The sequence below is a fragment of the Berghia stephanieae genome, chromosome 3 (genome assembly GCF_034508935.2).
Source record: "Berghia stephanieae isolate SIO BIC M18660-M18661 chromosome 3, UCSD_Bste_1.3, whole genome shotgun sequence".
In the NCBI taxonomy this organism is placed as follows: domain Eukaryota; kingdom Metazoa; phylum Mollusca; class Gastropoda; order Nudibranchia; family Aeolidiidae; genus Berghia; species Berghia stephanieae.
This window is the reverse complement of record NC_088362.1, coordinates 37,380,726-37,395,563: the sequence shown is the minus strand read 5'-3', so window position 1 is coordinate 37,395,563 and position 14,838 is coordinate 37,380,726. Positions and strand designations below refer to the sequence as shown.

At 35.6% G+C, this 14,838-nt stretch overlaps 2 protein-coding genes across 2 annotated transcripts in view; one reads left to right on the top strand and one right to left on the bottom strand.

Annotated features, from left to right (window-relative positions):
- Nucleotides 1-14,838, top strand: part of LOC144969539 (uncharacterized) — a 51,518-nt gene that overhangs the window by 28,626 nt on the left and 8,054 nt on the right. The gene's annotated exons all lie outside the window — the stretch shown is intronic.
- LOC144969230 (uncharacterized protein F54H12.2-like) lies at nucleotides 4,016-5,317 on the bottom strand. The gene has a single exon (XM_078908343.1). It carries the CDS (start codon nucleotides 5,315-5,317, stop codon nucleotides 4,016-4,018), a length of 1,302 nt encoding a protein of 433 aa, XP_078764469.1.

The following is a 14,838-nucleotide window of genomic DNA, read 5'->3' as shown; positions in this document are numbered from 1 at the left end:
CCAAGGACTCAACTATGCGCCGCTCGGGACTCAAACCCATGACCTTCTGATCCGAAGGCGAGTGTCATACCTCTAGCACGCACAGTAAAACAACACTTGTTAAACAAAGGTAACTAGTTGGCAGCGTGGCTCAGAAGTACGGACTTTGCTTCGTATCCAAAAGGTACCGAGTTCGACTACCTGCCTCGTTGTGGGGCCTTGAGCAAGTCACCTCGCCCTAGGACACTTTGCGGCGCTGCACTGCGGTTGACGCCTGGCTTATTCCAGTCTTCCCTTGGGATAGACCCTGTGGATGAAAAAAAAGTAATTATTTTATTTTTTTTAACCACAAATATTTTGTAGATAATGATAATTTACCCATAATTCTCAAGAAATGGAATATGTACATTTATGTTCTGATCGATTTTTCTATAATAATAAGGCTTGGATTCTTGAGCTATTTCTCTATGGTCTGACCCAGCCTTGTTGATAAATGTGGATTAGCTGCTACATCAATCCATTATTATTCAAAACATATTATCATTTCACATTGATTGATACTACTTTAATACATACCATGGCAATCCATTCTACATCAATCCAATCCATATCCATTCTGCTTCAATCCATTTCATAACTAACTCCACATCATTCCATTCCACACTATCCATTCTACGCTAATTCGTTTCATGAAATCCAATTTATGTCATGCAATCCATTCCACTTCAAGCCACTCTAATCATATCCAATCCACTTCAATACACTCTAATCATATCCAATCCACTTCAAGCCACTCTAATCATATCAGTAGTATATACGGTTGTAAATAGTTAGAAACCGTTTTTTGACGGAGGATGAGGATGATTGTTTTTTTACCTGTTAATCGATATGTTGAGTTCGATGATGTATTGAATGGTATTGTTTTGAGTTCGATGCTGTATTGATTGGTATTTTGTTTTGAGTTCGATGATGTATTGATTGGTATTTTGAGTTCGTTGTTGTATAGAGTGGTTTGTTTTTTTGAGTTCGATGTTGTATTGATTGGTATTTTGAGTTCGATTTTGTATTGCAAGGTCATGTGACCTACCTGAGCGTGTGTTTATTGAGTGTTCGATTTGCCATCGATGATGTATCGAATGTTTAATTGCGTAATAATAGGGCTATACAGCTGATTAAAAAGGATCCTATCCCGGTGTTATTAGGTTCCGACTGGTTCACCCGCGCCGCAGCGCCGCAGCGCAAATTGAGGTTACGCAGTGCAGTCCAAGGACTCTAACGCTGAGCCGCGTTGTTCTTTTAAATTGGTTTCTTACTCCTGAGTCTAATGACTTATTAATTTAATCAATTAAAAGTCCATTGATTCCCTCAAAGGTCAAAGGGCAAATAGCTCAGGCGTCAGCCGCACAGCAGCGCCGCACAAAAAATAGGTCAAGGTCATTCAGAGCAGCCGGTAGTCTAAATCATTTTGATTGGTTCTTTCAAATTCTCCGATCTTGATTGGATATCATATTGTCATAGTTTCGTCCGTTTGATTGGTTCTTTGAAATATATTTTTGTCTGGACAGTGTCGTCGTAAAATGAGTGGTCTTGTGAAAGCATTAATTCTCAATGTAGAACCAGATGAAATGTTCCATTGTGTTAAAACCGTGATAGATCAATGTTTTCATCTTTGTCATCAATCACTCTTTCAACAACCAGTATTGGATAACCCATTGGGTTTTTGCTCGATGATTGATACATTATTTCAGCAGCATATCAACTGGTATAGGATAGTGATTCTAATTGCTTATGCTAGAAGAGTAGCTTTACGTCATCCAGACAGGGAAAATTTTTCTCAGATCGTTAGTCTTCATCTTGAGAAAAAAACTAAATCATTGGCTCGAATCACATGGTGGTTGGTTAGCGATGCCTCGTCAGATTATACCAGAAAGGTATTGGATAATGCGTCTCATGTGTGTTTTACTTCGTGTACTTTTGTCTTGACTGATACTGAAATGGAACTTTTTGTGAAAGATTTGCTTCTCGATCAACAGATAGATGATCGTTATCAGAAAGCAATTGCAGGATATGATAAGTATATTCACGAACATTTATCGACCTGTCCGTTGATAGAAACCAGAGAACAATTGTATATCGTCGCAGACGAATTATTCTCTCAGATCAGCTGGGGTAGAATCATTGTTTTTTTATGTTACATTAAGCGTGTACTCCGTATTCACCCGGATAGAGAAAACTTTGCTTTATTTGTGGGTTCATATGTGGACAAAAAACTCAGCAGCTGGATTAAGACCAACGGTGGGTGGCCCTCTATGATACAGGAGATTTTGCCCGTCAATCGTTGGACGAATCGAGTATTTTTCCCCATGATGTTTTACTTTGTGATTTGGTGTGTAATCGAACAACTCAATTATCTTTTGAGTTAATGATCATATTGATGATTCGAATCATTTTTTATGTTTTGAATAAAAGAAGCTATATCTTTTCATCTTGTATTTTTTACTCTTTGATAGTTATATTACCCAACAATTTGTTACAGTTTCGAAGGATTCTTTTTTTATGCTAATTTTTCTTTGAAATTTAACGTGAACATTTCGAAACTGAAACAAAAGTAGTTCCCATATAATAAAATTAAAATCTTCTTTTACAAAAAAAAAAACAAAAACAAAAAGAAAACCATAACAGACACAGAAAAAAAACCGACATAAAACCATGTGTTGGTGAATAAAATTCATTTTGTTTTATTTTTTCACAACATCGAAAGCAATGTACTTTCACACACCAGTTACACCTTATACAATAATGATCTAAGGTCATTCACACATTCACATATCAAGCTTTTAAATCATCATTATAATTTTCTATAAATATTAATAAAAAAGAAAAGGCAAAAAACAACAAAACTTGACCAAATAAGATTACGATCTAAATAAAAATGTAAATATATAATAATAATAATAATAATAATAATAATAAAAATATAATAATAATAATAATAATAATAAATAATAATAATAATAATAATAATAATAATAATAATAATATAATAATAGAATTATAAAAATATGATAAAACAAAAGATCATAGAAACAAACGAAAGAAAAAAAAAACAACAAAAAAAACAACAAAAAACAAAAAAAAAACACTTTCATACACCATACACATCTTATAAAATGATCATTCACACACTCAATCATTAAACATTTTTTTTTTATAAATGATTAATGGGTAGCAATGTTACATATATATCATAAACATCATTTTCATCATCGTCATAATCATCATCAACAACAAAATATTTGTAATTAAACAATTTAAAGCAAGTCTTAATTTTATAAGCGATCAAGCAATCAAAAGCAAACGGTTAATGCTTATCAATTGTATTGTAATCATCATAATCATCATCATTATCATCATCATCATCATCATCATTTTCTTCATTTTAAAAATCATATATTAAGGTATAAAGTAAATAGAATTATGTCTTGTTTCGTGTACACGAAATAAATTTTATCATAAGGAATCTTATTTTTTTTTTTTTTAAACAACAAACATTCCAATTAAGATTACCCAACCAAGGTGCCTCGGGATAAATGAGTAACAGCTCTTGCCACTTTTAAATCGTTCATACGAAAATGATAGGGATTAAAAATAGATAAAAGTTTTGACAAACTTTCACCTTTACTTTTCTTCAACACGAAATATATAACGTACAAACCACATGTGGAACTGGTTATACCCTGAATAATACGCGGGTTGTGTTTACAGCTTCGACTATTGTTTTCCACAAATCTTTGAATTGTCGGATACGCAGAAGGCGGGAACCCAAAACTATCCATATATTCTGCCCTTCCCATCCCGTTAAAATACACAGATACCCAATGTTTTCCGGGACCGGAACTCGACTCTGTGTTAATAATGTACGCAGCTGGTTGACGAGAATTCGGGTTGTTCGGAAGTCTATCTTTAGGATAAACACCTCGAAAAATTCGTCTCGCCCTAACGTGTCCGTTTAACATCGTTTCGATTTCTACGTTGTTCATGATGAAAAGTCAGTGATCACCTGACGAGTGCGATCAATTTCTATTACACTATCTAATTCGCTGTAACAGAACACAATGATCGGATCAGCTAGTGGGGTCGAGAATTTAAGTTCTAGTCTAAGCGACTCGCTTTTAACCAGTTCAAACTGGTTTCCGTCTAATAGCGATGGTGACAGATCAAAACCAAAAAGACTACAACCCTGAGAGTAAGCATTATAATCTATTCCATTTCCGGCATCGTTGTTAACCAGTCCAGCTGCTAGCATAAGACTGTGATAAGCTCTGACATATTGTTTACTACTGAAATTCGGAGTTAGTGCTTTGGACGGTATCTGTTTTCCGTTCAAGTACAGGGCTAGATAGGACAGATCAAAGTGCTGGAAATTAAAAGGATTCTTTTTGTAGTTTCCATTAAAGCTAGTGCTTTCGATTAGACCCAGTACGATCTTAGTCGGGGTTTGCGATAAAAACAAATTATCTTGCACTGCACTTAAATTTCCTTTTGGAATAGAAAAGGTTTTATGGACAACGCGCTTCATGGGGTATTTACAATTGCCGATGTGAAGTGCTTTCTCGTGTGACAGGGCCACGGCTGGGTTTAATTTAATCTTCCTAACATACAACGAGGCGTGTGTAATTACACTCTTAAACCCCTCAGCATCGGTCATGAGATGGAAAGCATCTTTAGACGGGATAAGCCTCAACTTTACATCAACTCCATTAATTAGATACCGTTCTTGATGCATGAAATCTAAATGTAGTTTTCCCATCATATCCACTTCTTTACTCTCTTTCACCAGCTCTTTCCGTGCATCGAAGCCAGCATTTGTACTATCCGTTATTTCTAGTTTACCCGGGGTGTCCTCGTGAAAAAATTCCATTGTCAGGTGACTCCTTTTCGCACCTTGATCATAATTCAACATTGTTTCTACAAAACTCCTAAAAGGATAAACGTTCTCACTTGACGTCACCAGAACATCGTTCAAAGTCATATCCACTTGTGAAAACAAGGCATGAAACCAGGTGTTAACAGGGGCAACATTGCTATCGGCGTCTAAATTAGTTCCATCCGCCTTTATTACTTTAACGCGTACGTGCATAAATGTGTTATGCAAATCCAAGTAGTCTGACGTCCCCCCGCTGATCGAAAATTCGATCGGACCTCCACTCGACAAAGTAGAGATCGGATGGTATTCCACAAACAAACCATCCTGAACAGCAGTCTGGGTGACGGGTAATGAGAACAGATCGAGTCCGCTGTGTACACTCTCTGCGGAATAGGGATGTAACAAAGCCATGATAATCAACCAAAAATGTCTTGAGCTACGTTCTTCCTACGTCTCTTCCTGGTCTTTTGTCGTGTCTGAGTAGGTCGTCGTCGTTTTATACGCCGAGTCACACGTCCGGGTGGCGGCGGCGGCGGCGGCGATGAAGTTGAAGTCAAACCACCCACGGCTCTGTTGAGTAATCTTTTCCCACTCTCCCCCGCGCGTCGTTTTAAAGCTGTTTTAACATTTTGACCGGAAATGACGTCAGATGCTATTTGGGCACCGGTTTTTGCACCTTCTTTTAATAATGTTTTAGCGCCCGATTTCAAGATGGAAAACAGAGATCTCGCAATACCACCAAAGATACTCCCAAGCCCTCGACCTCTTTGATGTCTTCCACCAACAAACACGGGTAGACCACGTCCTGCTTGAGTACAGTAATAATCATCGTAACCTTTTTGATTGGATTTGAACACGATCCCTTTTGTCATGACGACTTTTTACGAATCGAATCTCTTCTTTCGAAAATGAAGTATCACGATAGACTTCCCTGAAGCAAATGTCAAAGGTTCGCCTTTGTCGTTGGTTAAAAGGATTTCAACCGTGTCAAAATTAAATAGTCTGAGAGGAACATAGTTAGGTTTCTCAAAAATATGATGAACTATGTCTTTGCTTCTATTTCCGCTCGGTACGCATCTCAAAAGAGGTACGACGCTATCCCCAACTATTCTAGGTTGAACGAGGTTGCAATATACGTATACTGCTTCGAATCCGACGTTTAGATGTAATGGCCTTTCACTCGACACAGACGTTGGACCGTATAAATAATGATTTGGAATATTCAAGAGATTGCTCAATGTCGAACTCAAGTGCAAAAAAGTTCCTTCCTTATATAGCCTTATCATTACTCTGCGAGTTGCACGGTCGTAATAAAATTTGATGAAACCCTCGTGCTTCTTTTTTATTTTCCTTCTTATATGAGTCATCATCGTTTTAACCAGTTCATCCGGTGACTCGTATAAACCCGATGGGATGAGTACGGTATCTTGTTCGCTGTCGTTAGTAACTCTAAACTCGAAAAATGCTTCATTCTCAAGGATGTTGTTATACGTGTTACTGAATAATATTTCTGATAAACCGACTTCGTATTCTGTCGATAAATCTAACACTCTGGGTAGTTTTGTAAAATAATGCCCTGGAGAATTATTCGGAAAATAGCTCATGCTGCTATTAGAAGGTAAGACTAAATAAGACATGATTAAACTCGTTTATTCAGTGTTGGATTTGGAAGAACGTAACCGAGACAACTACTTAGAAGTGCTACCCATAGTCTGTCTGTTTCTCCGTCACGCGTCAAGTTATATAATGATACAGACACAACAATCGACACAATCATCATCTGACACAAGAACACGATCTCCCCTCTAGGGACTCGTTTCCCAAACATAGACCAATAAGATGAATTTCTGTTGGATTTATTACTTTCACTTTCGGATCCTTCCATTTGAAAATTAAAAAAAAAAATAAAAAAACAAATAAAAAAAATAATAAAAAAACAAATAAAAAAAAAAACAAAAAAAAACAAAAACAAAACAAAAAAAAAAAAAAAAAAACAACAACAAGGATGATAATTAATTGTAAACACGAAGATAAGACTTTGGTATCCAAGAGTTAAATGATGAATCGTAACCGACCCACTTCACCAAAAGTTCTTATCCGCTTTTACGCTTATCCAAGACGGTCTCAATTCTGTAGATTTCTTTTGCACCAACTTTTTGCAGTTCTTGTTTATAGAAGCTTCCGCGCACGCATTCGTTCTGATCGTCTGTAATTTGGTAGGTTCTAGGTGTTGTTGAAATGGATTTTGTCACTGTAAATAACTCTTCGGTCCAAGAGGGTAGGTAGCCCTTTTTAAACAGTCGCCTACTTTTACTTATTCTCACACGATCGCCGATCAAAAGTTTTGCACTAGTTTTCTTTTTAGGTCGATCATCCAAATACAATGTGTTCCACACGTCCCCTTGATTTTTCTCTGTTACGTCAACAGGGCGTAACTTGATACTCCTATGATAAGAATGATTATAACTTTTCACTACTTTGGGTAATACGTCTTTGAATCGAGGAGAGTTCTGACGAGTAAACACACGCCACAGTTTTTCTTTGAGAGTCCTATTGAATCGTTCAACTACCGCAGCTTTAATATCCTCGTTCTCAGTAGTAAAGAAATCAATCCCATTCCGCTTCAGAAATTGCTGAAAGCTTTTATTGACAAATTCGAGGCCTTTGTCGGTTTGGAGCCGGATTGTTTTTCGACCAGACTCTAAAATAGTCCTGAAAGCATCTTTTAACGTTTCTCCCGTTTTGTCTTTTATAGGAACAGCCCACGCAAACTTGCTGAAGACATCGATACACGTCAAAATGTATCTGTACCCGTCATTGTACGATTTCAATTGTTGAACATCAATGAGATCAGCCTGCCATTGATGGTCTATTCCACCTACAATAATCCGTCGACGCGGAAATTTGTAACGAACGGGTTTATGAAGGGTGTATGCGTCTTGATGAGAAAGCCAAGAGCTGACGACAGTTTTTTTAAGTTTCGTAGCAGTCTTTAACGGTTTAATACCGCCATAAGATCCCGGTTGATTAGGATTGTAATAGCGAGCGCGTAGTGTTTTATCTCCTTTCATTTGAATGAGACCCAGGCAGATGTTCTCTCCGGTTTAACCGTTTCTAAATTCCTCGACGGACGTTGTCTAATATACGCCCACCTGTCAGCATGACCGATGAGATCACGTGGGACGTTGGATTCCTGCAGAGCACGAGCAAAATATTCCCATCCTTCAGGGTTGACAGACTTTCTTTTGCGGAGTGCGTCATTGACTAGATCAAGAACGTTTGAATTTGGGATGATATTACCGCGATATTTAATCTCCCCTCTCGGGTTCCATTCAAGCTCTGTGTGTCTTTTGAGATAATCCAATAATCTCTCCGCTTTCTTTCTCAACGAAATAGGTACGCTCTCAATAATATCTTTTGTTAAAGTGTCGTGTTCTGTTGGGTCAGGTGTTCTTATTGATTGAGGATTGGTCTTAGTTACCATCTGATGTGATCGTTCATCTTTCCGCTTTAAGAATTTTTACAGCACTTGTTGATACAACTCTGCTTTTTTGATTGAGTTCATATCTTTTCGCGTTAGAATATCTTTCATCTGCTGATCAAGATTCCAAAGCTTTTCTGTGGACGGTTCGGTTATCGGTGATTCTCTTCGGGTGTGGATTGAGTCCAAGAGACGTTGGTCCACCAATACCATTTTATTGGCATGCTCCATCTCATAAACCACCCGCTAGTATTCCACCTAAAGTAGCCAAGACAGGTTGAAGAAGGGCACCTAATAGATCACCTTTTTGTAAAAGCTTCTTTTGTCGAGATGGTGAAGAGCCTTTTTTTATAAAAGTCTTAAACTTCTCTTGTGTCTGATCAAACGCTTCTTTGTACTGGACTGAGCGGAAGATTACCGCGTAATATATTCAGTGCACATTCGCATAACGTATTGATTAGATCCGGTGACGCTCCATTTAAAACTGCTTTTGCTACTCTGGGTTTAGCCTCTCCAAGAAGTTTCAACATTGAAACGTTACGTTTTACACGCGCAGACATTACTTTTGGATATAAACAACTTGTTTTTCAGGAGAAAAAACGTCTGTTCTTACACGAAGATGGTCAGGTGTATCCTGTCGAAGATCGATCACCAAATAACCGTGAGGTACGTCTGTTGCGTCCTTAAATGCGTCTAGTAAAAAATTTGTCTTTCCGGGATACAGTTGTTTTGCCAGCTGAACGATCTGCGAACGATCACGTGGATTTTTAAAAATAACGAGATAATGAGCATTCAAGCTGATAGTGCGATGTTCTTTATTTTTTGAGAAAAGATTTTGTACAAGATAAAACACTGAAATGTTATTGTGATGCGATTTTTTTGTAAATAATTTAGTTACGCTGTCATCAGTTTCGGCCATTAAGTCATCGAGTATCACAAGACGGTGTTTGGTTCCATCCCAAAAGGAAGATTTTGGTATCCCTTCTATAAAAGTTATCCCTTGTAACGCTTCAAAAGTTCTCTGCCACTCTCCATAACACCATATAATTTCTTCAGGTTGCGGGCTCATCATCTGATTTAAATGCTCAATAAATTTTGTGACCCATACAGTTTTACCGCTTCCAGAAGGACCGGCTATCAGACATGTAAACGGGTGTTTGAAGCGCAGATCCATGATTGTTATACCAATAGAGGTTCTGTACTGATTCCGTCGGAACTGACTTTTCTCTTTATATAAAAGTAAGACAGGCTGGCTCTCTGCTGTGTGTATGTATAAACGTTTGAATCTAGCACTCGAAATCCTTTATTCTCCCCTACTCCACTCTTTCGCGTTTGTAGCACCTTAAGATACTTTTCTTTTGTAAGATCGTTCAACCTCTTTGATAATCCCTTACAGCTCGTCTTAGACTTCCCTTTTCCAAAACAAATATACGTTTTTGAACAGAGTGCTACTCCTCCGTCTCCTTCATATTCTAACTTGAATAGACCCGGGGTTCGTCTGTCATATTTTTGCTGTGCACAACAACAAGGATATGGTGAAAAGTTGTTTTGTTTTTCAACAAATTCTCGAACATGTTTAGCACAAGCTACACTCGGAAACCAAGTATGGTAGTGTTTGTAAAATTCTTCAACTAAGTGCGGTTTCAAGAGGTCTTGAATATCGCAGTCGGAAAATGCAACGTATAGACTGTCTGTGTCCATCTCAAAAAGTTGGTAATCGGCCCTTGGAATAAATCTGTCTATGAAATCGTATTGAAACTGTAGCATCCTAAGTTTTGCATAGGAATAGACAAACGATCCGATTTGAATGGGTAGCGTCCATAGCACGGTACGTTTTGCTGACTCTATTTCGTGTAAAGTCGATGTCAGCGGGGTCATTTTTCTGAAATAAGGGCTATTGATGCTTTTTGAGACAACGTTTTTATCATCGGCATATGTAACTTTCGTATGTTTATCTAGCGCCTCGAGTGTCTTACCATATGCTGAGTTACCCATTAATTTCATAGTTTCGGCTAAGATGCTATTTTTAGGATTACGATCACCTTCGCGTCTAGCGTCTGAAACCTTTTGCACAAAATTTGAAAAACAAGCATTTGGTGTATATTCAATTACTTCTTGAATATCTTCTACAATAAGACCGTGATTGAGATACCATTTGAGTAATGGCGTTGTCAGTAATATTCCATCAGCATGGTAACTGCTAATCAGAGTGCGGCGAGGTTGCTTTAACAGATTGTTATTCACGGCGTATTGAAGCATGGTTTCACCTATATCTTCTCTCGAGACCAGGGTGTTTTTAAAGATTGGTGGCATTTCCGCGTAATAAGCGTAAAGGTCTGAAGGTACACTAATAGTACACTGAACGAAACCGAAAAGTTGGTTTTTGACAACTGCCGAAATTATCGATTCCTTGGTGATACGGGTACCTATTTTAAAACAGTTATTATGAAGCGGGCGTAGTTTCTGTAAAAAACAAGATATCCTAGGGTCTCTTTTCATTTTTTTCCATTCACATTCATAAATTTCTATTAGGGTAATTCCCAAAACGTTTCTGATATAAGCATTTTTTTCAGATGTTTTTTGTTTTCTTTGTTCAAATGTTTCACCAAAGAATGTGGTCTTATCTTTGATACAATCATGGCCATGAAAATAACAGCCTTGAAATTCGAGAGCAATTCGTTCAGTTTCAATAAACCCGTCGACCTTAACCTGTTTTTCGTGACCTAGATCTTTTTCTCTTCCATTAAATTTATGATGAATAGGAACACCCTTTATATAACTCATCCATTCAAGCCATTCAAACGCTGCCTGTCCAAACTTGTCTATTTTCTCAGGTTTAAACGCGTTACTTTTCTGTCGTCGGATAAACAGACCGCTAGGCATGTCTTGTTGAAGACAGTATAAATACAAACTATTAGCATCATAGCCTTTCAACGATTGTACAGGTTTATCTCCCCTGATACGTGTCCTGTTCTTTTCTATATAACGTGTAAAAATAATTGACGGTCCACCAACGATGTTAGATTTTAAAAGCTGATGAAGATGTTTATGCTTTTCATTGAATAATGAAAAAAATACATTTCTAGGAATGGTTTTAAATAAGTACCGGAGTGTGACCCCTGGGATCGATATCGCGTTTTTGAAAATGTCTAAACCTAAATCTTGATAGAATTGCGTCATGCGATCAATTGCGGTTAACATTGGTCCTACGTCACGAATATTGTAGAATATTAAAAAGTCTTTCATTGATCTCATCCCTTCCTCTTCCCACACTTTCTCACAGTACGCATAGTCTTCTTGAGAATGGTGCAATTTTTTAATGAACTGAAAAATGCTGATATAGGCGGGAGAGACGTTTCCTGTAATCTATCTAGACGGTCAAAGTATTCGTAAGGAAAAAAAGACTTCTGTTCGGTTACATTATAGGCTTGAAGAAAATTTGAGTAACTAAATCCGGGTGCAAGATAATTACAAACATCTAAAAATTTTAACTTATTATTTGATACACAAAGAAAATTGTTGTTCTTTTTTACTACTTTGAAATTTTCTGTATTCATTAATCTCTTTACGAGGTAAGTTTTTAGAACATTTAAATCATACATTTTAGAATTGAAACCAATTACAATCATTTGATGAAGATAGCGATCTAAAACAGCTTTCAATTTATGATTATCACCAATTTGTTCATAACGCGGATTTGAATGTCGTTTCACTGAGAAGAGCAAAGGCAAAAACACTGATTTCTTCCAAGTAAGACACCATACGGTTGACTAATTTTTGAGGATCCCCTTCAGATATGTAACATACGGGTTTTTCGTAACTCGGAACATTTGAAGCAATTGCTATAGACATAGGTAAGTGTCTAGCATGATACATCGTTCGACTCGTTTGAGCTTTCGGTTTGGGTAAGTTATTCTTATCAAAATAAGACTCGATATCAAAGGTGCACCTAAACGGATACACGTAATCAGGATCAATACAAATTCCAGCTTCTGATAATTTCTCCAAATCGGTAGGAAGAAGTTGAAAAATCCCACCCGGGTACCTAGATTGAGTTGCATTTCCCTTACATATTTTCTCGTGACGTAACAAAGTCGAATGATTTGTCCAAAGTTTGCTACAATGACAACAACCGAATATCTTAATAGCCTTATCGAGGTCTCTGATATAACAAAAATGATCATTGACAAGTAAAACATACATCGTATTAGAATAAGTATTCGCACTTCTCCTAAAAACGACGTATCGTCCAGGAGTATGATCCAAGTCATATTTATAAACAATGACATTGATTTCAAATAGCGTCTCTATTTTGCCTAGTTCTCCTATGGTAACACCTGGAAATGCTGTTGGAAATGTTGATGTATACAGGCTGAATAAAGAGTGAGTGAATTTGTCTAAGTCATTAATCGAGTTTCCCCGAGCTAAAGCTAGGCATCTGAAGAAGCATAAATTATCGTTGTAAAAATCATTGGGTCTGTTATAATTGCATTGTAGAGTATATATGTATTTATTATTTTTAACACAAACGGGAATTTCAGCGTTACAACAACCAATAGGAAACTCTTTCATCTTATTGAGATAGAACGTGGTCGATAAAATAGACTGAACTCTGAAACGACTATCTGGTCTATGTTGACGGGCAAACTCCAAATGATCGTTATTACTAAAACTTTCAATAAATTCCTCAAAGTCCCTCCAATTACTGATAAGTCTGGGATTTCTAATGCTCTGTTATTATTAATAGAAGCATGGAAAAAACGATATTCTGAATTTTCTTGGTTTTGTAACAGAAAAGAATGGCTAAAATTTATTTTAAATCTTACGCTTTGTCTGTTAAAAATCTCCTTAAGCTGTTGAATTATATATGGCGAACCCCATTCTATGGTGTACACAGACTGAAAGATCCCTTCTACAAAATGTGTCTTTATGGATTCTCGATGTTCTTCAAGTAACTGTCGCACTGTTTCATTTTCTTCGTTTTGTTCTACATAACTAGTAGACAATAAACTACACGACTGTTGTTTTTGTTTTTGCTTTTGTTCATGTTTTCGTTGTTGGCGTTTCTCTTGTCGTTTTTGTTTTTGTTTTTCTCTACGTTGTTGTTGTTTTATAATTCTTTCTTGTTTTTTTAGCTGTTGTTTTTCTTGTTTAAAATGTATCTTTTGTTCTTTTTCCTGTATTTTTTTCTGTTTTTTAACCTGCTTTTCTTTCAATTTTTCTTCGGGTGAACTACACTTTACATTTTTTTGGTGCTTTTGTAAATTATCTTTCCTAGAAAAGTTCTTTTGACATTTTGAACAAGAATGTAAAGTAACTTTGTTATGCTTCTGTTTATGACGAATTAAATTATGTAATAATTTAATACTAACGCCACATATTTCACAGATGTACATGATTAATAATTAAAATAAATAAATAATAAATAATAATAAATAAATAAATAAAAAAAGGGGAACAAAAAAAAATTATATCTCACTGTTCGTCGCTACGGGATTTGTATCTTTAGTCTTGAAAGGTTGTTCATTCAGCATTTGGGTTGTCTTTAGTTTCAGTGAAATCAAACAAGGCTGGCTTCTATCTTGTTTCTTTGTGTGTGTGTATAGTTGGTGGTTTACTTCAATTCTGAAAAATAAATAAATAAATAAATAAATAAATAAATAAATAAAAAAGAAAGTTTCATTTGAAATTGGATCTACTGATCTCACAGCAGAGAAATAAAAAAACAAAAAAAGTTTATTTTTAAATAATAAATAAATACATAACAAAGACAAACAAACAAAAATACCAAACAAAAAAAACAAAAAAACAAAACAAAACAAAAAAAAATCAAGAAAAGTTAAAGACAATTCATTAATTATAGACAACATCATTGGACTTAGATCATCTTGTGTACATTAATAATTATTAAAGCGATATAATAGGGAAATACGACTCACTATAGATATGACAGCTCACTCCTTTTGTTTTCTATTCATCTGTGTCTGAAATTTCAATTGTATCACTGTCGGATGAGATTTCAATAACTTCGGGAACTGCTGGTGATGGTCGTTGGGTGTCTATAGAACCTGAAATACAATTTTTCATTTTGACTAAAAGGATATCAAATAATACAGGATACCAAACAAAACAAAAAAGACGTAAATATAAATATATAGATAGCGACAAACAACAATTTAAAAAAAACAAAAAAAAACAACAAAAAAACAACAACAACAAACCCAACAAAACAAACAATACTATTATTATTATTATTATTATTATTATTATTATTATTATTATTATTATTATTATTATTATTATTATTATTTATTATTATTATTATTATTATTATTATTATTATTATATATTATTATATTATTATTATTATTATTTATTATTATTATCATTATTATTATTATTATTATTATTATTATTATTATTATTATTATTATTATTATTATTATTATTA